This window comes from Sphaeramia orbicularis, chromosome 19 (genome assembly GCF_902148855.1).
Source record: "Sphaeramia orbicularis chromosome 19, fSphaOr1.1, whole genome shotgun sequence".
Classification (NCBI taxonomy): domain Eukaryota; kingdom Metazoa; phylum Chordata; class Actinopteri; order Kurtiformes; family Apogonidae; genus Sphaeramia; species Sphaeramia orbicularis.
Window position 1 is genome coordinate 31,711,511 of NC_043975.1, and position 26,117 is coordinate 31,737,627.

Genomic DNA, 26,117 nt, shown 5'->3' on the forward strand with positions numbered 1-26,117 from the left:
GAATCAATTATAGAAAACTTAATGTGTTGTAAGGAGTTAAATGTAGTAATGGTTCTTTTTTCTATCTCTACAAACAGAAAAAAAATCCATTAGATGTTTAATTATTCCATGTAAAGATGGTAGCCTCATAAATTTCAACAAGTGGTACCAGGCACAACAAACCCCACCCCTTGTACTTATTGTAGCTTATTTTTGCATCAGTCCAGCTGATGTCACCATGTCTAGTCATGTGCTGATGTCAGCATATCAGTTGCCTCTATAAATGTGCCAAGTTTGAAGTAAATTGAAGCAAAATTTATGTTTTTTGTTGAAATTTTGAATTTCGCCTATTATAAGTAAATGGGAGGGGAAAAAAAAAAGATTTAAATAATTCATAGAAATTTTTAACTTTGACCTACTTTTTCCAAAATGTAATGACATCTATTCTGGGTCACTGTCAATTTATAAACCCAATTTGGTATTTATAGGCATTTGAAATGTCACCCATTATAAGTAAATGGGAGAAGAAAAAGTATTTTAAAAATTCATAAAAAATTTTAACTTTGATGTACTTTTCCCAAAATATAATGACATGTATTCTGGGTCACTGGCAATCTATAAACCCAATTTGATATGAATTCAACTAATAGTTTTTCTGCTAGAGAGTCAACGAACCAACAAACCAAAAACAATACCCCTTGCCTCCCCTTCGGGGGGTGGGGTGATGATAATTATGCTTGTGGGGTTTGCTTTCTCATCATGACCTCTTATAAACAATTGATTTCCTCTTCCTTTCTCTTCAACTCTGTGCCAGGCTTTAAATGACCCTTGTCTTTTCTCCCACGCCGATACCCTCTCCTTCCACCAGCTGTTCCAGTTTAATGTGGACGTTGCCCTGCTATGCTCTTCCTCCTCCTGTTAATTTTCCTTTCCTGTTTCCTTCTTCCTCACCCACTGCCCCGCTTTTACCTTTCCAGTTTCCTCCCTCCTCAACCAGTGACTCTACCCCTTTCTTTGACTCTGATACCTGCCTGTCAGCCTTTCCCCGTCCCTTCAGGTGAGTTTGTGTTAGTGATGTGCATTTCCATCACTGTGATGTTGAGTGCCACGACCATCGTGTTACGAGTTATGTTATGATTAAAGCCAGTTGTGATGCAGATTTGGCTGAACCTACTACCATTTAACACAATATGATGCATGAGAATATTATGATATGCGACTGAGGTTTTCCTAACTTGTGGTTCTTCTAACTTCTTTACTTAATATATTTATTTTCCTAATACTGCAACTTGCCAAGCTTCTTGCCCATTGTTTGTCTTGTGTTTGGAACATGTAGCTCTTCCTCCTCTGTGACGATATGCAGCTCACCCAGACACACCTCAGCCTCAGTAGCACGCTAAATATTTGTGTACATTCAGGCAAGACTTGGACCGAGAGGCACAACAATAATAAACCTCTGACAGCCACAGAGATCAGTGAGACACTTGAGAGAGAAATACACATTTGTGATGTCAAAGTAGTTGTCAGATTTGTAAATCATAGGCATAGGGCCTCTACTACTAATGTAATGCAATGTACCCCGAATTATCCTCAGTTAACAGTAGTCCAGTATTTAAAACATTTCAAGCAATTAAAAAAATACAGATTTTTGTGGTCATAATTCATGCAATAAATGCTGAAAAGTCAGTGATATGCAACAGATAATCTGTGGTACGTACAATATGTGACAAGGTGGAATTTTAACAGCTTATTCAACTAATAAACTGTTAAAATTTTCCAAATATGCTGCAGACTATCCTACTGCAGATCAGTGGAGCTTAACACAAACTATTTATAACACTTACTTAATTTATTTACCTTCATTTGTTTGTGCTCTGGACAATCTCTCACCCTCTCTCAGGTTTCCTAGTGAGAAATCAGAGCTGTCAACACGCTTGCTCTTTGTATATGAATGCGGTTTGCTGGCCCTCACTTCGCAGCAGATAGCTCTTCATTGGTTTGGCTGAGGTGTTGCCAGCAGTGTACTGTACACCAAGGCAGGGCTGAGAAAAATGGTTTCCTGTGGGTGTTTGAGGCCCAGGCCCTTTCCTCTGCTCCTTTCTCTCTGGGGTCCTGTCAGGCCAAGGTATTTCCCCTCGCTGATTGACTCCAGAGAAAGGCTGCTCGCTGCAGGGGCTGAGCGTGTTATGTGCAGAAACATCTTTGTGTGTCAGAAAATAAATGACATTCTGTCCATGTTATGAAATCAGCAAGAGTTCTCTTTCAAGCTCTAACGTGCTGTTTGTGTGTGTCAGAGTGATTTAATGTATTTCTTTTGTCTGATGTCGGGCTAATATTTGACCACATTGTTGCAATGTGTTTGAGTTTAGAAAACAAAAAAGTCTGTTAGCACTGTTGCTGAGTGTGTTTGTCTGTGTGTGGTAGGGAAGAAAGCTAGGTGGGATGTTAGTGTTTTGGTGCATTTGAGCAGAAGAGTGTTTGGCAAACTGTGTTTTTCCAGTCATCTAAAATCTAGGCCTATTGGGACAAATAACACAGGTTGCTACAAACCTGTTGCATTCATTTGTCTTTTCTCCTCAGCTTTTTTACAACCAGATTACAGCATATAAGTAAGTATGCAGGTACAGTCCTTCTTGGGGATATTTAATTTATTGTGCTTTAAGGCTTAAACTTTTGCCCTTTCAGTCAGAGAGCCTGTAGGAAGTTCACTTTAAAATATAAAACATGTTAGATGTAAACCTGGAATCAGTCAGTGTTGGAATAGAAGTAAAAAAAAAAAAAACATTGAGAAGATTTAGGAAGGAGACTCTTCCCACCATAATGCCACTGACAGTCTGTGTGCAGTTTACACTTGAACCAAAAATCTTTTTCTCTTTAAAGCTGCCAACATCTGTGAATGCTTTAGCCATACTATGACGTTGATGCTTGAAGTTACAAAATGATAGTCAGCAGATCATCCAGGCCATCATTCATCCATAAAAAAGTCCCTAACTGTAACATGTGTAGTTTTTATAAGACTTTAAGTCATTTGTTTGTCATTATCTTTTGAATCATGCAATAAATACTGACCTGGCGTTGCACCCGCACATTCAATTGGACACTGTATATTATCTAGTGCAGACAGAACTGACAAAAGAAGTGCAGAAACACATGCACATACAAACCAGAGTTCACAATGTCCTACTTTTCCACTGTTTTCACTTTTTTGTATGTCTGTGTGCCTTCATGGGACAATCTGTGTTTAGGAAGTCACCTCATGGTACATTACATGCAATGAATTGCTCATTATTAATGAAGGAATAAGTGGTGGCAGCCAGTGAAAACACAGCCAGGGCCATAAAAGGTTTCAAATATTTAGAAGTGGAATACCATCAATTACCGTAACACAGCTTTCAAGGTCCAGCGGGACCATGAGGCCAAGTAAGCCCCCACTTATTCATTTTTATGGTAGAATTCAGGTGCTAAAATGGCAGTGACAATAAATCAAGTAAAGAAAGCTCTGCTAAATAACAGCTGATGGATGTTCTCTGTATATAATAGGGTTTTAGTGATTTTCTGTCATACTCTACAGTCTTCATATTTTTTAGTTCTAAGAGTACATTTTGAAGGGAAAACATTTGTGGAAGAAGTTGTTTTTGGTAATAACAGTAGTCCTGGTACACTGTTCCAGAAATAATCACAGGATGATGATTCCATGATAAATTAATTTCTGGCTCTATTGGTTCATTATGTTCTTCCACCCTCACTATTAGTCTCTTATCCTCATGCAACCTTTTACTATTCACTCAGCATTTCTTCATTCTGCCCATATGAATAATCCTAACTGCTGATAAATGCTAGATCTGAAGTTGTGTTTGAATAAATGTTCCAACAGAAGTCCAGTGTGGATGTGGAACCCAAGATGTCACTGGCAGACAGGATGAAGGTCCTGAAGGAAAAGGAGGAGCAGTGGAAGAACAAAGGCAAAGGGGCAGCCAATGACTCCATCCAGTTCACTGTAGCTGGACGCATGGCCAAGAGAGGTCAGTCCACTGTCGAACCGAGTCAGCCGGCAGTAGTTCACACACATTTAGGAATGCCATGGTCCACTTGAAAATAGGGGAATCGTTAGAGGCCACATGTGACAAGTGAAGGGTTAAAGGTTACATTTGAGGCATGACCTGATGTATTTTACGCTGTGTTATAGTTACACGCCAAACACAGAAAACAGATGATGTACTCTTTCAGTATTCAAGTCTTATAGATGCTTCTCCAAACTTAAGCTCCATAGAAAGTACCATACATTTTTGTTAATTAGATGAATGATGAACATTAATTAACATACAATATGAAGATGAAGATGGAGATGAAGTTTTGACCTGAATGTGGTATAGCAGGTACATGCAAATACTTTTATTTGATTCCTTCATTTTGCTGTTGCAGCTTGTTGAGGTTGATTAACAGCTTTTAAAAGTTTTTGCCATCTGATCCAGTTTGGCTCTTTCTATGTACATTCAGATGAAAATTTTACCAATTAAATGAATGACACTTAATTTAAATCCCATGACTGTAACATAAGTAAAAACCATAACCACCAGCCAGAAATACAGTCTCAAAAAAATTATTATACCACCCTTGTTTTCTTCAATTTCTTGCTCATTTTAATGCCTGATACAACTAAAGGCACATTTGTTGGGACAAATATAATGATAACTAGAAAAGCACTCGGAGAGCGCAGACCTCCGCCAAGCGCAAAAATTCCCCACATAATCGGTGATACAAATCCTACATTTATTTTTTAAAATAAAATCCGCCTTCTGGATCAGATCCGGATCAGCCTTTGAAATGTGATAGAGGACCCCATTGTCAATTCCTGAGTTAAATTTCATGAGTTTTGGTCAATAATTAAGCGAGATATTGGGAAACGAAAATTTTGGCCCCATTTACCACAATGTTAACGAAAATTTCAAAGTGATCCAGAATCCAGGATTTCTTCCGGATCACCCCCAAAAGTTAATCATTTCTTCCTTATCCCATTTCCAACAAACCCTGAAAATTTCATCAAAATCTGTCCATAACTTTTTGAGTTATGTTGCACGCTAACGGACAGACAAACAAACAGACAGACAAACAAACCCTGGCAAAAACATAACCTCCGTGGCAGAGGTAACAACAAAAATAGCTCATAACAGTTTGATTTCAGAGCTGATATCTGACCATTTTCCATGGTTTTCTTGATAATAACCAAAATCACTTCAGTTCTTACATCAATATCTATGGCATTGTACTGCCAAAAACAGTACTTTTAGGCATTCCATGTCTTCTTTATTGTCTGTTTTAGTCACATGATACACACAGGAGTCAGTGCTTGATTGCATAAATATTGTTTTTGATGACTTTTGATGGTCTAATAATTTTTTCCATGACTGTGTTTCTGTAAGTAAAAATTAAAAACTTATTTTCAGTCTTTTTCCATTGATTTTCAAACTAATTTGACATCTTTGGGAAAGTGCAGTAACTTCACACTTAAGGAATTATTTTTTTAAGCAAAGCAAACAAATAACTGTTAAACATGAGTATTTTTTTTAACTAATGCACATGTGATATTTAAAGACAATAATCATTGTTTTCCACCAGGTCTGGTGACCGATACAGGAAAAGAAGAGTCACCTCTCATCGCTCTGAAGAAGTCAAATGCAACTCCTGTGAAGCCACATGAAGGTAAGTGGGCATTCCAGATACATAGATAGATATACTTTAATGATCCCAAACTGGGAAATTGTAGTGCAGCAGCAGCATGACAAACAGTAAAAATAGAATATAAGAATAAAAATAGAATACGAGAGCAAACACACAGTACATAATAAATTAGAAATAGAAAAAAGAACTGTAGAGAATCTGGACAAAGGATCAAATAGTAAAGGTGCTACAATAAACTGTATATGGAAAATAAAATGAATGGAGGTGGATATATATCAAAAAACGGCATAGTGGAAATATGTAATGATCAGGTTTCAACGTCAGGCAGAGGTGAAATTATTAACTTTAGTTTATTTATTCACTCGTTTTTCCTGAACTGTAGTACTCTGACACATGTCCATCCACTAATAAGTACAACTGTTCCATTCTCCTTTACAGAAATTTCCAGTAGAACTGATGTGAAGGTGGAGGGAGATAAACGGCTTGACAAGCTAGAGTCCTTCCTCGACAAGCTTCACAGTAAAGGTACAATCTGCCTATCAGTGATTTTTGTAATCTTTTGACATATATCTATGTTGAAGATGGACTAAAATGAATGACAGTGCTTGTAATAATTCCTGTTCTATTCTTTGTACTTCCTGGTTCAGGTGTGAGCAAAAGCAAAACATCCACCATTGAGGTGACGGCTGAGACGGAAAAAGAAGTGATGACCCTCGATGATGACGAGACATTTGGCAGCTTCTACAAACCTGTGTCTCCCTCAACGCTCCAAGATTCCAGTGTCATCCTGACAGAGGAAGACCTCAGCCAAATCCAGGCCGATACACCCAAGTGGGTTAATGAGAATAAAAAATTTAAAAAAAAACAAACAAAGAAATCAAATAAACGTCTGTCTTCTTTTTTTTTTTTTAACTGGGAGATTCTTCTTTGCAGTTCCTTGTTTGGTTGAATGTTAAACATGACTGCTTTGTGTGATTATATTTCAGACTCACCTCATCTGTAGCAGAACATAAACGTGCAGTGCGTCCAACCAGAAGGAACCAGGGCTCCAGGAATCCTCTACGGGCGCTGGCTGCTCGCAACGACATCCGCCAAGTGTACACTGAGCAGAGGCTTAACGTAGCCACAGTGGAGACCAAGAGGATCCAAGTAGAGAGAAGTATGATTTTTTAAACTTACATTCTAGCTATACCTAAGAGACTTAAATCACTAAACACTGTTAATCCCTATCCAAATTCTTCTGTATAAAGTGGGGTACTTGTGCAGGACTTGAAAGTCTTAAAGAGTCTGGAACTTTGATATTTTGTTTTCCAGCCCTTGAAAAGTCTGGAATTTTGTGCGAAAGTCTAAATAAAGTATGGAAAAAAGCTTCTCTCATACTTGAATTTTAGAGTGTGTTCAAAGGCACATAATCATGGAAGATAAGAAATACATGAGGAAAGCATCTAAAAACCTTGATATGATTTCACTAACCAGTCGATACTGGAATGATTCTAGTGAAACCTGTTTGTGTGATATCCATGTACTTTTTGGAATGTGCTGAAAACATTTCTGTCAGTAAAACATAATTTACTGTGAATTATGCATTCATTCATTCATACATTTATTAGAATGAACTTTTCTACCACACACAACAGGTACCATCTCAACCAAAAAAGTAGGCACGCAATTATAAAAGTACATAAAGTCAAGGTCGTGGGTGGGGGTTGGGGTCGGGGATAGCAGTTTTGAAAAAGTCTGGATTTTTTATTTGGCTAAAGAGCAAACACCCTGTAATGACTAATCTTAAAGCATAATGTGTTTTAGTTTTGTTTTCTTCTGTATTTTCTAAATCACCTCTGATAAGTATCACAGACTAGTCTGACCTCAGTAACCTTTATACAGGTTGTGCAAGAGGAAGTAGATACACACAGATATGTATAATAATATTCACATCTCTGCTGTAGTGCTGATTATTGTATTTGTTTCTTGATAACAGATTAGTTCAACAAACATTCATAACTGCTAGCAAACTTGATGGACTTAAAGATTTATATAGTGCTTTCTACTTTGACAGCACCCACAGAGCTGTACAGTGTGTCACATTTACACATCCGTGCACACAGATTCACACACCAGTGGTTGAGCCCCTGTGGGTTACAACACTCTTACAGGACACTTGGATTTGTGCACAGGAGCCAGGGATCAAATCACCTTCTACTTTGTGGATGACCCGCTCTACCTCCTACGCCACAGTCAAACTGTGCTGTTGCTTATTATTGATGAACTTGTTTTCTTTTCCTCCCAGTGGCAAAACACTCCAACCTGGCTGATGTGGCACTGGCAGGCCTCGCAAGCAAGGAGAACTTCCGCAAGGTCAGCCTACGCAGCGTGAAATCCACCGAGGTTGTGACCAACAACAGCGCACTGCCTTTCCACAAACTCATGCTTATTCGCATTAAAGGTCAGCAACACTAGAGTTTGTGAGTTAACTTTTGTTGTATAAAGGTGTTGTCAATACTGTGCTGATCCCAGGACTGTGTTTGTGTTCCCTGCAGGTCGGAGGCACGTTCAGGTGCGTTTGATGGAGCCAAAAGCCCATTCACTAAACAGCGGCGACTGCTTCCTTCTCATAACTCCAAAGCACTGCTTCATGTGGAGCGGCGAGTTTGCCAATGTCATAGAGAAAGCAAAGGTACTAAACCTCAGATACTGAGTTAACCTATAAAGACCCAGTGCTACTTTTGTGGCAGTTCCCAAATGATTTTTTCTCTGTTTAACCTTTCTTAAGTGATTTATCACCATTTATTATAATATTATCCTCTCTCTCAGTGTAACTCATGTATTTTCCTGTACTTAATTCACTGATCATGTAGATGTTCATTAAACCTCAGAGTAAATTCAATTTTATTATATCAAAAACAGCAAAATATATCATTAACTAAACATAAAAATAAGTGTGTCCATCCACTGTCATTTGTCAAACTCCATGGGTTTTACTGGTGAATCAGTGTTGTAGAAGATGACAGTGATTTATCACCATTTACTCTAATATTAGTCTCAGTATTTTACATTAAGTGAAAATCAGGTATTTCCCTATAATTAATGTACTAATGATATAGATGTTCATTAAAGCTCAGGTTAAAGTTGAGGGTTGTAATATCAGAAACTGAGAAAACTTAAGAAAAAGATAAATTATTGTGCAAAAAATATCATTAACTGAACATAAAATAAGCATCTCCATTCGCTGTCATTTATCAAACTCCATGGATTTTATTGATGAATCAATATAGTGAATGACAGTGTTTCCACATTCACTACAGAGCCTCTGAATGTCCACATGGGTCATATCTGATGACCATGAAAAGATGACAAACTGCATTTTGCACCAGTTATTTACATGTATTGACATGATCATTGGATCAGCAGATATTAATCATTTTAGATCAGCAGATGATTTGAATACTGTGACCGTTTGGGACTTTATGGGTTAAAAGCGTCATTATGTGTTTCCTCAAATAAAGTAGAGTTTAGCCTGAATTTGAATGAATTCTGATGCATTTCTTACGCTGTGTGTTGCCAGGCATCAGAGATGGCGTCTTTTGTCCAAGCTAAGCGAGACCTTGGGTGTAAAGCCCCCCAGGTGACGGTGCTGGAGGAGGGCATCAACACAGAGAGCAGATGGGCCAAAGAGTTCTGGAGCCTGCTGGGAGGAAAGACCAAATACAGAGGTAGGCCGACCGGTTTACCATGTGAGGACTGAGACGCAACCTGCCCTGCCTTTTTATATACATAATACCGTGTGTGTGTGTGTCATAGGGGCAGGGGAGCCGGAGGAGGATGAGCTGTATGAGAGCGGGGTAGTGGACTCTAATGGTATATACAGACTCCAGGGAGACAAGCTGGTGCCTCATGAAGATGCCTGGGCGTCCATTCCCAGTGTCTCTTTGCTCAACTCCAAAGAGGTAACACAAAGAAATGAGCCCTGAAATCTGGAAAGTCTTGACAAGTATGGAAAACAAATCTGACCCTTTCTTGCAACTGGAAAAATCAGGCAACTGCAAATCAGGAAAACTTTTCCAAGCCGTTAACAGGATATTATAACGTTTACAAATACCCTTAAAACTTACAGATAACTGACTCATTACATGTTGTCTTTTTTATCTTCTGTCTCCCATCACCCTCAGGTCTTAGTGTTTGATTTTGGGAGTGAAGTATACGTGTGGCATGGGAAAGACGTGCCCTTAGGTGACAGAAAAGTCGCTGTCAAATTAGGCAAACAACTGTACAGCGGCAGCTACGACTACAGCAACTGCAGAGTGAACCCTTTGGATGCCTCCTGCACAAATGAGGATGTGCCACAGTGAGTATGACTCAAAGATCTAAACAAAGTTGTATGCTGGGATGCACAGTGCTACTCTATATATTTATTGCTTTCAGATGGCTGCATTTTCATCTGATTCAGTTCAGCATCGACACTATTGGTTGTGCTATTGTAGCCCCTAGTGGATTTACTTTGTCATTACAGCTAACACAATGACCTACAAAGGAGACTGATTTTGATTTGAACTGTTTATGTGATGTCCAGGAAGGGGGAGGGGCGTCCAGGTTGGACTCTTTTCGGCCGCTTGTCAGAGCACAATGAGACGGCCCTGTTTAGAGAGAAGTTTCTGGACTGGGCCGAGAGGAAGAAGGAGGAGGCAGCCCTGGCCGAGGAAGTCAAGGTAGATAAGAGGTTCAGTCTTTGTACAGCAGGATACAGTTTTTGTCTTTTTCGTATGTTGTCTGTTTTGTGTTGACTGTTTAGGCTAAAGCTGTTTGGAATTAGTTTAGATCAGTTTAAATCATTTTATGTTTTCCTGAGCTTTAGGTCTCTGAAATCATCTGTGTTGCTATATACAGTTGCAGAAAAAATTATTAGACCACCCTTCTTTTCTTCAATTTCTTGTTCATTTTAATGCCTGGTACAACTAAAGGTACATTTGTTTGGACAAATATAATGATAACAACAAAAATAACTCATAAGAGTTTAATTTAACAGCTGATATCTAGCCATTTTCCATGTTTTCTTGATAATAATCAAAATCGCTTCAGTTCTTACATCAATAGCTATGGCATTGTACTGACAAAAACAGTGCTTTTAAGCATTCCATTTTTTTTCTGTCTGTTTTAGTCACATGATACCCACAGGAGTTTAGTACTCTCTCCCCATATTAAAATCCAGACTCAAAACTCCCCTTTTCAAAATAGCCAACCCACCATAAGTTTTACTCTCCATTTCAGATTTTCATTTCTAATAATAATAATAATAATAATAATAATAATAATAATAATAATAATACATATGCATTGTCTGTTTTATTCTTTGCTGTACAGTGTCCTGAAAGGCGCTTATAAATAAAAAAGTATTATTATTATTTTTATTGATTGTATAATCATTGCTTTTCATGAATTTTGATGGTCTAATAGTCTTTTTCCACGACTGTGTATATCAATATTTAAAAGCATAAAAGTATGTATTAAATTGCATCAAAGTAAAGCAATGTACTGAGAGAACAGACTACTGCAAACAACAGTAAACTCTGGTATTTGTGTGACAATAAAGATGACACCACGTCTAGTTTACATGTCAATCCTGGTTCTATCGGCCTCAATCCATGTACTATTTATCAGAATCTAATCAAGAATCATTCTCTTTCAGTGTTAAAACTACATCTAGCCAAGTGAAAGAAACACGGAAAAGATTCAGTGCAGCTTAACATTGTATTTTACAGAACCTTCACAAAAAATCCAAGATATATGCATCTGAGAATAAGACTGGAGGAGTTACTGTCAGCAGAAATAGAATAAATGTGTCCATGCTGAATAACCTGCTGTTGGTCTCAGTAAAGGAGGGGGATATACAGAGGAAAATGTTTTCACTTCCACAAGAAAGCAGAAAAAAAAAAAAAGTGTCATCAAATGTTTTGCTTTACTATTGTGTGTTCTTTTAAGTTGATTTCATTCTGTTTTTTCAAAGTAAGATTTAACCATTATATGATCTGCTACGTGTCCATATGAGCAAATAGCGAAGACACGAGACTGAAAACTAAATGAACAAATGTATTTTAAATGTTAACTGTAGTTTCTGTTTGTGCCTTCAGAGTCCGATCCATTCTAATGTCCGCCCCGCGTCTGACCCGGAGCTGCAGCCGTGTGATGCCAGGGCGCTGCTGGATAATGAGCCGGACCCTGTGAAGACCGTCCTGGAGGGGGTGGACGTCCAGCGGGGCCACGGCCTGGTGAGGACGGAGGATGGAAGGCAGGCAGAGTTGGCCACGGTCGCTGTAGACGCCTGGCACATCAAAGAGCACGGCGAGGAGGAGCTGCCTGAAGAGAGCCTGGGCCAGTTACACGACGGGGACGCCTACATCATCCGCTGGAAGTACTCCATCACTACACTCGGTGAGTCTAAACCCACGATCAAGACAAAGAAAATCAAGCAAGACAGCTTATTAATAAAACATAACTGAGGCCACCACTGATTAAAAATGAAGGAAGTAATGTGTGTATAGTTTATTGTGGTTCTGTTCTGTTCTGTTTTGTTGTGTCAGTGGGGAAGCGGCAGAAGCCTGGGGAGCTGAGTGCTGGCACTCCTGGAAGGGAAAGGACAGCTTGTTTTTTCTGGCAGGGCAGACACTCCAGCGTCAGCGAGAAAGGAACCTCAGCTCTAATGACAGTGGAGTTAGGCAGCCACAGGGGGGCGCAAGTGAGCACCACTTAGTCCTTTGTTTCTAGAGAATGCACCAGCACTAAGAAGTAGAACTATATCCTGCTGTGTTCACTTCATACAGATGCATTTTACCTCAAGCACACATTAATGACTGTGTGTTTTTGTGTGATTTATGGTCTGTTTGTGTCATCTAGATGTTGGTGAGTCAGGGGAAGGAGCCCCCCTGTTTCCTCCAGCTCTTCCAGGGGGGTTTGATCATCCACAAGGGCAACAGAGACAGCGCTAGCAACACAGGTATTAAATAAAAACAGTGAGGTGTCCTGTAATGAACAGATTCATCATGATGGAAAGACAAAACATGTCAAATGCAGTTTATTAGTATAAACAAATGAAATACAAGTACTTTGATTTAATAAGAAAGGAGACTTGTGAGTGAGGAACCCTGACATACTTGATTTTAATAGAAGTTCAGCAAATTATATAAATTACACAGTCATTTTTATAATATGGTGCACATGACTGTCTAAGACTAATCTAAACTGAACCCCAAGTAACTACTAAATATTGTCCAGACATTTGTTTATTAGTACAAACATTTATTAGAATGGGCAGCATGCTTTGCAGCCACTAAATGGCAATATAAGCAGACTGTAAATTGATTTCATGTAGGGTTTAGTGTGCATAAAGGAGATTGAACAGATTTCATGTTGTATACAGTAGTGGAAAAAAGTTTTCAAAGACCCTTAAAATTTTACACAATTCAAATATTATCATGAAATATTTGCAAACAGACACAAAAAAATGGAAATGATTTTTCTGTTTATTGTTAACAAGAAAAAAAATAAGAAAACCAAATTCTTGACCGTTTCAACATGTCATGGCCTGGATGTGTTTCATTATCTGCTGAAACACCCAGTTTTGACCTTCTTCAGTTTTCTGTTTCTGATATAATAACCCTCAACTTTAATCTGAGCTTTAATGAACATCTATATAATTAGTACACTGATTATAGGGAAGTACCTGATTTTTACTTAAAAATGCAAAATACTGACCCTAATATTAGAGTAAATGGTGATAAATCACTTAAGAAAGGTTAAGAATAGGGGGAAAAAACCACTTGGGAGCTGCCACAATAGCAGTGCTGGGTCTTTATAGGTTAAGAGTGATTCTTAATGTGTATCACAAATGGATGGGCCATTCAAAAACTTCTTTACACCATTTTATGGTTTTGTTTGTCAACACATTCAGATCATATGTGGTCATGCATGCTTTTAATCATATGTGTGTGTTTAGGTTGGAGGTTGTTCTGTGTCCGTGGTGAGGTGGAGCCAGAGGCGTCACTGGTGGAAGTGGACTGCCAACACGCCAGCCTGCGGTCCAGAGCCAGCCTGGTGCTGCTGAATGCTCAGACAGGCCGCCTGTATGTGTGGCATGGCTGTAAAGCACAGGCCGGTGCCAGACAGGTGGCCAAACGGGCAGTGGACAGGTTAACCCAGAGGTAAGACATGGACGTGGATTAACCCTCATGGCCCTGAGCCTATTTTGGTTGTTTTGAGTACTTTCAATTTTGCCTTTATTTACTATATAAAGAAATGTTTACTATACCCATGTTTGGTCTCTTTTTTTCAGCACAACTTCCTCTATCTCATCTGCCTTTTATTTTTTCCCTTTAACCTACTATATCAACATAAAAGGCCAAAAAACACACAAAAATCTAAAATCCAATTTGAAAAATGTGTATAATTTATTGCATAAATACCACAAAGATGCTTACAAACTATTTCACAGACTTTAAAAGTGAATATTGGTTCCAAATATTAGATATGTAAAATTCAGATTGTAATAAATTAAAACTATAGGCAGATATTTGACATAAAAGCATATCTTTACATCAGCGTTATTCTCACCTTAACCTGTAATGCTAATGCAGTCTGTGGATTAGAATCCACAGATTCAGCCAGTTTTTTCCATTTTGAAAAAGGACAAAAAATGACGAAGATATGGTATGAAATATAACACCCGCCCACTTCATTATCATATTTTTACTCACGTTTGTTTGCTCCCGTTTCAAAACGTAATATTTCCAGTTGTATTTGCTCTATCAATACCAAATAAAAAGTGGGAGAATGTTTCAAGTCCGCACTTTTGAATGTAATTGTCCAGTGGTCTATGTGACTGACTTCCGACGCTACGACGTGTTGAAAATGTCATGTGATTCGGTCGCGGGCCCGTGACCGTGGACCCCTAAGGTTTAATGATGTCTAATGGACGGACCATATGGCTGCAGCTGTGGACTCACTAGTATGTGTGTGTGTCTCTCAGGTGTCCGTCAGAAGTGGGTCTGAGTGGTGTTAAACCTGAGGAAGTGGAGGAAGGAGGCGAACCTGCGGAGTTCCTCAAGGCTCTGGGCGCGCAGGATAAGAAGCATTATGACTGCATGTTGAAAGGTACATCCTCACATTTCTCAGACAATTTAAACCAATTACAAACCTAAATTACTTCCCACGAACGCTGGTCAACTATGAACAGATGAACAGCAGGAGGCAGATCACTAATGACTGCTTGTCTTCAGGATATTAGCTGATTTCCTAAGATGTGTGTGTTGACTCAGATCCAGGGAAGTACAACTACACACCGCGGCTGTTCCGGCTCAGCGCCAGCTCGGGGGTGTTTGAATGGGAGGAGAAGCTGTATCCCGCCAGGGCCACTGAGGGAGTCATGGCGATGCCTTTTCTGCAGGAGAACCTCTACTCGGCACCACAGCCAGGTACCGCTCATGTGCTGCTAAATGAGGCTCAGAGGTGATGCTGGAGTACAAATGTTGTTTACTGTAATTTCAGCTCTCCTGTTTTTCCTCCCACTGAGCTGTTCATCAGAATAATCACTGTGGTTTAGAAAATTGCAGAGGGTTATATTGTTTTTTATAATCACCCTTAATCAGAATCAGGATTATTATTTTGTAGAAGGAAAATGTCTCTATAGTGAAGCATGGTTGAAATGTCACCACTGCACTATGTTTTTGTGTTTTGTATTTGTACTTTGAACTAAACTAGAATACTGTGGAGCTGTAAATATCTCACATTCAATAATCTGAATTTTAGGCCTTTAATGAGAGATTTAAACGAGACTGGATTTAATTCTTGGTTGAAGCCCACTCCCACTTATTTAAGAGAATGGGAAATAAGGAAGTACTACCATAACTATGCTGCACTCTGTAACTACCAAGGTGTAACTTAACAGCTTTGAACGTCCGACCCGGCTTCTGTGCCTCTGATATGCTCTCTGTTGTCATGTTTACACCCCACACCGCCCCTTATCAGCGCCCCAGCCTCAGAATAAATGTTTTTTGTTTTGTTTTTTTCCTGCACTGCTGCTGAATGTACATCCTCCTGAGACCCAGGAAAGTGAAAGGGGTTTTTTTTGTTTTTGTTTTTTACATTAGATAATTGTTTTATTGGAACCAGCATTATGTAGCAGTTTTTTCAGATGCTGATTTTAGTTTTTAGTTTTTTTTTTTTTTTTTAATGGAATTTGCTTTGTTTTTTGTTTTTTTAAGTAAGGCTGTGAAACTCTTGTCCCCTACAGAGGACAAAAATGCATCGCTGGGTCTCAAGAGGTTAAAGGAGAAACCCTGCACATGGGTTCTGCTTGTGCCCACCATGCTTACCGAGTGTTTGCGTTCTTCACTTAGGCTACATGTATTCGTTCGGTACTTCTGTATTGTATCGAAGGCCCTGAACCGAAACGATTCGCTACACACAAGTGCACCGTTACACCCCTACTATGCAGGTTCAGTGAAGGACTGCTACACCTGTTGTAGACGTCTAATGCAGTCAGGGCCAAACCGAGTCAAGCAGTACTGATTCAGGGTGACCCAGATGATACCGGCAGTGGAAAACCAGCATTAGAGTTACATGGGAAATCAGAACAGAAGTCCACCCCCAAACAACAGCAGGACTTAAACATATCTTTAAACGTCTCTGCACAAACACTTTGATGTCCAAGGTCTTGCTGTTGGTGGACATACAGTACTTTGTACATGTTGATCGGTTCTTGTCTGTGTGTGTTTTCAACCTCTGTCGTTGTGTTTCTGTTGCGTTCGTCCTTCTTCAGCGTTGTTTCTGTTGGATAACCGTATGGAGGTGTACCTGTGGCAGGGCTGGCAGCCTGAAGACACCCAGTGTACGGGATCGGCCAAGATGCGCTGGGACAACGAGAGGAAGTGTGCAATGGAGACTGTGCTGCATTACTGCAAAGGTCAGAGGTCACATACTGCTGTTATGACTAAACAGAGTTGAACTGCGGACTCGTCTGTTCGTACTGATGCATCTACTGTGTAGTTGTTCAGGTTTTATTTTAGCTTGATTGAATTAACTGACAAAATCTGATCATTCGAGGGTAAAGCAGTGACTCAGTGCTGATACCTACTTTGACGTGTTCAGTAGATATATTTTGTTAAGTTGCTGGTGCAATTATTACAGAGAAGAATCAGCGGCGCCCTCCTCAGGCCTACCTAGTCCAAGCAGGATGCGAGCCCTTCACCTTCACCAACATCTTCCCATACTGGGAGAAGGACAGCAGTATCGTCTCAAAGGTAGAACATTGGATTTATTCACCACTGAACATTATATGTGTTACTGTTTTATTTTGAGCTGGTCTGTTGATATGGCCAAAAATGGTATTTGCATTTCAGATCGATGTTGATTATCACAATAATTGCCAAAATATTCTTACTTTTAAGTTTAAAGACTTTTGAGAATTGATGATGCCAGGCTGTTATTTGCAGTTTTAAAATATTTGTGAAAGAGGTCACCAGGCTTAAATACACCTGAAGTCTTTTATTTTATGATTTAGTTCTTATTTTATGAACATTGGTGTCAAATAAAGTAAAATGAGTCCAATCTGAGTTCTTTTTCATGAGAGAAAAGACAGTAATTTGTGGTTTTTAAACTCCTATTTATAATCAGAACATGACTAATATTTAATAAACAACAGAACACATCCTGAATCTAGAGGTAGAACAATATAAACAGCTGGAATGATCATTTCATTCAACTGTTGAAGCGTTTTGTAGAAGCTTTAGCTGAGAATGTAAATGAAATAAAGCCTAAAGACAAAACAATCTGTAACAGTAATAAAAGGTTCAGGATACAGTCACCACCAAAGTAAATTATGATGTAATATAAAAGTTATATCGTCTTAATAGCTGTTATTGTTTTATCTTCCAGTCTTAATGTCTTGTACATGCACACATTCTGTTTCCTGTTAAACGCTTTCTGACTTGTGTGTGTGTGCGTGTGTGTGCGTGTGTGTAGACCGAGGGCTCCAAGGCCAAGGTGGTGTTGGTGAAGGAGGCGCTGTCAAAGCTCAGTAAACAGGAGTACTCCATCGAGGAACTGACGAGGAAGCCCCTCCCAGAAGGGGTGGACCCTCTGCGTCTGGAGGACTACCTCTCCGACCACGACTTTAAGGTACCAAAACTACATTCGCTTGTTCCGTGTGAAATTTACGCACATTTTACTCTTTTTGTAACATTTTCTGTCTAACTTCAGACGCTTCTGGAGATGAGTCGAGTGGAATTCTACGCCCTACCAAACTGGAAACAGAAGAATCTGAAGAAAAGCAAGGGCCTTTTTTAAAACACATTTTTCTACACAAATCTTTGTTTTATTTTATTTTGTTTTCAGCCGCTTTTCTTACATTTTGTACTCCAGTGTAATTCCTATCCTTATTTTTGTAAAGGATAAAAAGTAATTGTACAATTTTGTTGAAGTATTTGTGTATTTCTACAAAAAAAAAGCCATTCTAAAGGTTCTTTGTGTTATTGTCAATATTTTAGCCAACTATTATGTGCAATTTTTAGACATCTTTTTAATGGAAAAATGTTTTCCCTTCATGGTGAGACAGCTCCCTTCACATTATACATATGTAATATACTATAAATGAATGTGTTTTTGTTTTCTGTGTATAAATAAAATAGCCTGTGGTTTAGGGATTCATTGATTTTTGCATTTCATGGAAAAATAAGCAGTGTAATGGGATTAAATTGTTCAGCTGAAAATCTTCACTTTGATTAAAAAAAAAAAAAAAATCAGCTTCTAGATATGTGTGTCTTCTCTGATTTCAGCTCAGTTTTTATTAAATATACTGTATGCTGATGTTTTCATGAGCAGTCTGATATTGCTGATTCTAGTCAGGTTAAACGTTTGGTACTGAATAATTCCTGGTTTTTATGACTAGCTGTGTGCCACTGACTCTGATTACCTGACTATCTGGGACCAATTCTCATGTTTTTTTAATTTCCTCAACATGTATTTTTCATGATTTTCTGTTTGTGTATATGTGTATGTGTTGTGTACATGTATGTGTGTGTGCATGCACTTGTATAACCATGACCAAGTATTATATGTGTCTGAGTACAGTACAGTAACCAACGACAACCTGCAGAACACGCTGCCTTTATGACTGTAACTGACACCAGATCTGTATCCTGTACCATGTCTGTTTCCTGTGATTACATATAAAACATGCCCGTGTTGTCGTGTATTAAAACATTCTCTGCCTGGTATAAACAAAATGGCCTCAGCGCTCTGCTTCTGTTTGTGATGTGTGTAAAGTCCATATGTGGACAAACTTAATCCCATATATGTACAGTATATAGATATTTTTTGCTTGCCACATAAAACAGATGGTGTGGGGGAGTCAGACGCGGATGTGTTGAGTTCCCTTTTAAATAAATATATATATTTTAAAAAAAAAAGATTGTGGTTTTGTTTTTAACAGAAAAATCGTGTCATAGTCGAAATGCGACAAACTCAGTCTAGTACATTCTTCAATAGCTGATATTTATTGTTATGTGCTCTCCCTCTTGTCTTTAAATACTGAATGTCATTCAGATTCAGAAAACTTTATTTATCCCATATGGGCAATTCATTTGCGGTTTACCACAGACATCCACCTACATTCAAAGTGCAATGTGACAAACATACATCAGTGTAAAAATACAAGATCATTGGAAGGCAACTACGGATAAATCCATTAAATAATCAACAATAAATAATCAGAAAATACCAATGCAGGCTAAAACACTGTTGGTTTTGCTAACATAAAAAAAATCTCATAAAATGACTGCTGTCAGATGTTACCAATAAGGAAATATACAGTACATATGAAACGTAAATAAGTGTCTGAGCAGGAAAAACCCGGGAAGAACTGATCATTAATGTCTGTTCGATCCCACTGAAGGGCCTCTGCAGGTCCACAGGAGCTGGATCTGGTCCATCTGCATCGTCAAAACCAGGGGCATCAAATTAATTTTAGTTCAGGAGCCTCATGTAAGAGGTCCAGCCCAGTAAAATAAGAGAATAAAAACCTAGAAATAATGTCAACTCCAAATGTTTCTCTTTGTTTTAGTAAAAAAAAAAAAAAGGTAAGGTAAAATTACATTCTGAACTTGTTTGGAATGACAAACTATCCTTTTACAAAAAAATGTGAATAATGTGAAACAAACTTTCCTAAGAGCAATATTATGCCTTATCTTATCATTTACATCATTACCTTCACAGATCATAGTGGATCTACGATGACACAAAGCATTTAGTAACAGGCAGAATACTGTTAATATTGCACTTATTTTTCAACAGAAATTTCACCTTCTTCATAAATAATTTGCAGTTTTTGTGAAAGGATAGTTTGTAAATGTAATCATTTTGTAATTGTAATTTTACTTTTGTAATATTTCACTTCAAACCAAACAAAAAAACTGAGTTGTCATTATTTTTTGGTTCTTATGCTGTTACTTTACTGGTCTGACCTGGTGGACATCACAGTGGGGTTTATGTGGCCCCTGAAATAAAACCAGTTTGACCCTTGACTGTTAATATTGTCAGTATAATTTTTAGTTATAGTTATAGTTATACAGGGTGTCCCATAAGTCTCCATACGGAAAAATAAATATTTCTTGACATAAACCATTTTTATTTATATAATATGCTCTATATGACTGCCATTTTGTCAGGAACACATTTCAATGCGTGTCCTCCACAGCTGAAGAACTATAAAGAAGAAATATAAAGAAATGCATGTTAGAACCATATGTATTATGTCTCCTATGTATGGAGACTTATGGGACACCCTGTAGTTATAGTTATAGTTATAGTTATAGTTATAGTTATAGTTATAGTTATTATCAGACTTGTGATTGACAATGTTCATTTAGAAACAGATGAAGTTTATTCAACTCTAGGGAGAAATTCATGATGTTCATGAAATTCAATTCAATAAATGTAGATTATTAAACATCCAGGAGGTTGTTTACTAAACTATCAATAACTATCAATTACTGATGTATTTACTTTTTCAACACAAGACCCAGAAGAGACATTTGATGTCTTCTCAGGGCCCAAACATAATTGTCATGGATCAACATTTCTACTTTATTGTAGTTTTTTAGAATATTATTGTTATTATTATTATTATTATTATTATTATTATTATTATTATTATTATTATTTAGTTATTTTAATCTTGTTGCATCTCGTTTCTTTTGTCTTGTTATGAACTGTACTCTGTTCACATTATTATTATTATTATTATTATTATTATTGTTGTTGTTGTTGTTGTTGCTGTTGTTGTTGTTGTTGTTGTTGTTACATATTTTACATCATGTCTCGACATATGTGACTTTCATCTTGTTATTTATGTATTTATTTTTTTACATAATGTTTGCCTTGTTACATCTTTTCCAACTACTGATACTCCTCTTTGTTCCACATGGCATTTGTAAACTGTACAACAAAACACTTTTCCTCTGTTTTATCCAGATAAATTAATTCATTTATCATATTTTCCTCTACCCGTTGGTGACCCAGTAAAACCAGTTCCATGGCCCATTTTAGGCCCTTATCCAGTGTTTGGGAACCACAGCTATAGAACTGATCAAAAATGTATCACAAAACACTTTAAAGATCAAGATTAGAATAATGCAGACAACCTTAAAAATACATTAAACACTTTTTTTTTTTTTTTTTTTTTTAATGTTATAACGTAATAATTTTTGAGCAACATTTCCTGTAATCAGCAGGAAAAGTAAATCTGGTCAAATCTGTGACTCTTTTAGTATCAAAAAAGACTTTATGAATAGTTTTTTCTTAGTTTTTTCAATCTCTTTTATTGTGAGTTGAGAAAAATGTTCCTTTTTTTATTCTGTATGTGTCGTGTCAATATTCAACCACCAGGGGGCGGGCTCTGTCCAACATTCCCACCTTATTGAACAATGTGGAGTCTTTTGGTCCATTCTCATCAATAGGTGATTAGAAGAAAAAGGAGGCATTAAAAACAGAATAAAGCAGCTTCTTTTTAAACATCTGTGTGAACAAAACAATAATATGAGTCTTGATGAGGTTGAAAAACTGTAAGATAACACACACATTCAGACAAACACTGGCTTTTTTCCCTCCTATCACAGTGATGCCAAAAACACATGGCAACAAAAACTGATTTCCACAACAGATGCCAGCCTGTTCCTTGTACATCACCGGGGTGTGTGTGCTCTGTTTATTTAGTATCAGCCTCGTCCTGTGAGCATTAATCACCTACAAAGCTCTGCCTTCTGGCTCAGGTGCCACGGCAGCCTCCACAAAACAATGAAGCTGCTAATACAAGACAGATTAACCAAGCAAGAATAACAGCAGCAGACGTTAGCCTCATAGCATAATTACCACAGTCACACACTATATGGACAAAAGTAATGGGACACGTTGAATTCAGGGTTTGAGCTACAAAACAATATGTCATGTAATATACTTTTATATTCAGATAAATATCATATTAATTATTAATGTTGATGTTTATATCTCAAATCAGCATGAACAGGACATCTTACAGCTGTAGACGTGATGTGTCCCAATATTTTTGTCCATGAACCAGTTGACGACCCAGTAAGAACAGTTCCGTGACCCATTTTGGCCCCAAAACACAGCTTGTGTATCTATAAAAAATGCATCCCAAAACACTTTAGAGATCAAGATTAAAGTAATGTAGATGGCTTATAAAATACATAAAACACACACAAAAAAGTGTTAGAACATGAGAAATATTAAAAAAAAAAAAATCTTGAAAATATGGGGATATTTTAGTACCAATAAAGAGTCTGTAAACTATTTTCTTAGTTGTCTCATATTGATTATTAATATTGATGTTTATATTTCAAATCAACTCTTACAACTGTAGCCATGATGTGTCTCAATATTTTTGTCCATATAGTCGATTGGTGACCCAATAAAAACAGTTCCATGATCCATTTTGGGCTCTTATCCAACGTTTTGGAAACACAGCTTTTGCATCTATCAAAAATGCATCCCAAAACAGTTTAAAGATCAAGATTGAAGTAATGTACATGACTTTAAAAATACATAAAACGCAAAAAAAATTTTTGTTAGAACGTGAGACATAGCCTAAGAAATTTGAGCAACGTTTCCTGTAATCAGCAGTAAATTAAATCTGCAAAAATTTGGGAACTATTTTCTTAGTTGTCGCATATTGATTAATAATGTTGATGTTTATATCTCAAATCAGCCATAGCCATGATGTGTCCCAATATTTTTGTCCATGTAACCAGTTGGCGACCCAATAAAAACAGTTCCGAGACCCATATTGGGCCTGTATCCAATGTTTGGGAAACACAGCTTTTGCATCTGTCAGAAATGCATCCCAAAACACTTTAAAGATCAAGATTCTAGTAATGCAGATGACTTTAAAAATACATGAAATGCAAAAATGAAATTGTTAGAATGTGAGAAATATCCTAGGAAACTTGAGCAACGTTTCCTGTAACCAGCAGGAAAATTAAATCTGGGAAAAATTTGGGGAAATTTTAGTACCAAAAAAGAGTTTATGAATTATTTATTCATTTGTATCATTTTAAGTATTAACACTGATGTTTATATCTCAAATCAGCATGAACAGGACATCTTACAGCTGTAGACATGATGTGTCCCAATATTTTTGCCCATGTAGCCAGTTGACGACCCAGTAAAAACAGTTCCGTGACCCATTTTGGCCCCAAAACACAGCTTGTGCATCTATTAAAATGCATCCCAAAACACTTTAGAGATCAAGATTAAAGTAATGTAGATGGCTTATAAAATAGATAAAACACACACACAATAAAGTGTTAGAACATGAGAAATATAAAAAAAAATCTTGGAAATATGGGGATATTTTAGTACCAATATAGAGTTTATAAACTATTTTCTTAGTTGTCTCATATTGATTATTAATTTTGATGTTTTTGTCTTAAATCAGCATGAACAGTGACATCTTACAACTGTAGCCATGATGTGTCTCAATATTTTTGTCCATGTAGTCGAGTGGCGACCCAATAAAAAGAGTTCCATGACCCATTTTGGGCCCTTATCCAGCGTTTGGGAAACACGGCTTTTGGATCTATCAAAAATGCATCCCATAACAGTTTAAAGATCAAGATTAAAGCAATGTACATGACTTTAAAAATACATAAAACGCAAAAAAAATTTTGTTAGAATGTGAGATATATCCTAAGAAATTTGAGCAACGTTTCCTGTAATCAGCAGTAAATTAAATCTGCAAAAATTTGGGAACTATTTTCTTGGTTGTCTCATATTGATTAGTTTATATCTCAAATCAGCCATAGCCATGATGTGTCCCAATATTTTTGTCCATGTAGCCAGTTAGCGACCCAATAAAAACAGTTCCGAGACCCATATTGGGCCTGTATCCAATGTTTGGGAAACACAGCTTTTGCATCTGTCAGAAATGCATCCCAAAACACTTTAAAGATCAAGATTCAAGTAATGCAGATGACTTTAAAAATACATGAAATGCAAAAATGAAATTGTTAGAATGTGAGAAATATCCTAGGAAACTTGAGCAACGTTTCCTGTAACCAGCAGGAAAATTAAATCTGGGGAAAATTTGGGGAAATTTTAGTACCAAAAAAGAGTTTATGAATTATTTATTCATTTGTATCATTTTAAGTATTAACACTGATGTTTATATCTCAAATCAGCATGAACAGGACATCTTACAGCTGTAGACATGATGTGTCCCAATATTTTTGCCCATGTAGCCAGTTGACGACCCAGTAAAAACAGTTCCGTGACCCATTTTGGCCCCAAAACACAGCTTGTGCATCTATAAAAATGCATCCCAAAACACTTTAGAGATCAAGATTAAAGTAATGTAGATGGCTTATAAAATACATAAAACACACACACAAAAAAGTGTTAGAACATGAGAAATATTAAAAAAAAAATCTTGGAAATATGGGGATATTTTAGTACCAATATAGAGTTTATAAACTATTTTCTTAGTTGTCTCATATTGATTATTAATTTTGATGTTTTTGTCTTAAATCAGCATGAACAGTGACATCTTACAGCTGTAGCCATGATGTGTCTCAATATTTTTGTCCATGTAGTCGAGTGGCGACCCAATAAAAAGAGTTCCATGATCCATTTTGGGCCCTTATCCAGCGTTTGGGAAACACGGCTTTTGGATCTATCAAAAATGCATCCCATAACAGTTTAAAGATCAAGATTAAAGCAATGTACATGACTTTAAAAATACATAAAACGCAAAAAAAATTTTGTTAGAATGTGAGAAATATCCTAGGAAACTTGAGCAACGTTTCCTGTAACCAGCAGGAAAATTAAATCTGGGGAAAATTTGGGGAAATTTTAGTACCAAAAAAGAGTTTATGAATTATTTATTCATTTGTATCATTTTAAGTATTAACACTGATGTTTATATCTCAAATCAGCATGAACAGGACATCTTACAGCTGTAGACATGATGTGTCCCAATATTTTTGCCCATGTAGCCAGTTGACGACCCAGTAAAAACAGTTCCGTGACCCATTTTGGCCCCAAAACACAGCTTGTGCATCTATTAAAATGCATCCCAAAACACTTTAGAGATCAAGATTAAAGTAATGTAGATGGCTTATAAAATAGATAAAACACACACACAAAAAAGTGTTAGAACATGAGAAATATAAAAAAAAATCTTGGAAATATGGGGATATTTTAGTACCAATATAGAGTTTATAAACTATTTTCTTAGTTGTCTCATATTGATTATTAATTTTGATGTTTTTGTCTTAAATCAGCATGAACAGTGACATCTTACAGCTGTAGCCATGATGTGTCTCAATATTTTTGTCCATGTAGTCGAGTGGCGACCCAATAAAAAGAGTTCCATGACCCATTTTGGGCCCTTATCCAGCGTTTGGGAAACACGGCTTTTGGATCTATCAAAAATGCATCCCATAACAGTTTAAAGATCAAGATTAAAGCAATGTACATGACTTTAAAAATACATAAAACGCAAAAAAAATTTTGTTAGAATGTGAGATATATCCTAAGAAATTTGAGCAACGTTTCCTGTAATCAGCAGTAAATTAAATCTGCAAAAATTTGGGAACTATTTTCTTAGTTGTCTCATATTGATTAGTTTATATCTCAAATCAGCCGTAGCCATGATGTGTCCCAATATTTTTGTCCATGTAGCCAGTTAGCGACCCAATAAAAACAATTCCATGATCCATTTTGGGCCCTTATCCAGCGTTTGGGAAACACAGCTTTTGCATCTGTCAGAAATGCATCCCAAAACACTTTAAAGATCAAGATTCAAGTAATGCAGATGACTTTAAAAATACATGAAATGCAAAAATGAAATTGTTAGAACGTGAGAAATATCCTAGGAAACTTGAGCAACGTTTCCTGTAACC

At 37.2% G+C, this 26,117-nt stretch overlaps 1 protein-coding gene across 3 annotated transcripts in view; it reads left to right on the forward strand.

Annotated features, from left to right (window-relative positions):
• svild (supervillin d) overlaps positions 1–18,935 on the forward strand; it is a 60,750-nt gene extending 41,815 nt beyond the window's left edge. For all 3 annotated transcript variants that reach the window (XM_030121912.1, XM_030121913.1, XM_030121914.1), the window contains 21 exons: positions 3,854–4,001; positions 5,596–5,679; positions 6,097–6,183; positions 6,306–6,489; positions 6,645–6,817; positions 7,946–8,101; positions 8,196–8,332; positions 9,221–9,368; positions 9,457–9,602; positions 9,825–10,000; positions 10,226–10,361; positions 11,781–12,081; positions 12,231–12,385; positions 12,544–12,643; positions 13,643–13,847; positions 14,672–14,796; positions 14,961–15,116; positions 16,463–16,606; positions 16,831–16,943; positions 17,665–17,820; positions 17,902–18,935. In XM_030121912.1, coding sequence (XP_029977772.1) covers positions 3,854–4,001; positions 5,596–5,679; positions 6,097–6,183; positions 6,306–6,489; positions 6,645–6,817; positions 7,946–8,101; positions 8,196–8,332; positions 9,221–9,368; positions 9,457–9,602; positions 9,825–10,000; positions 10,226–10,361; positions 11,781–12,081; positions 12,231–12,385; positions 12,544–12,643; positions 13,643–13,847; positions 14,672–14,796; positions 14,961–15,116; positions 16,463–16,606; positions 16,831–16,943; positions 17,665–17,820; positions 17,902–17,988 — 3,117 coding nt within the window. In that variant the 3' untranslated portion in view covers positions 17,989–18,935. The remainder of the gene's footprint in view (positions 1–3,853; positions 4,002–5,595; positions 5,680–6,096; positions 6,184–6,305; positions 6,490–6,644; positions 6,818–7,945; positions 8,102–8,195; positions 8,333–9,220; positions 9,369–9,456; positions 9,603–9,824; positions 10,001–10,225; positions 10,362–11,780; positions 12,082–12,230; positions 12,386–12,543; positions 12,644–13,642; positions 13,848–14,671; positions 14,797–14,960; positions 15,117–16,462; positions 16,607–16,830; positions 16,944–17,664; positions 17,821–17,901) is intronic.
• The last annotated feature ends 7,182 nt before the right edge of the window (positions 18,936–26,117 follow it).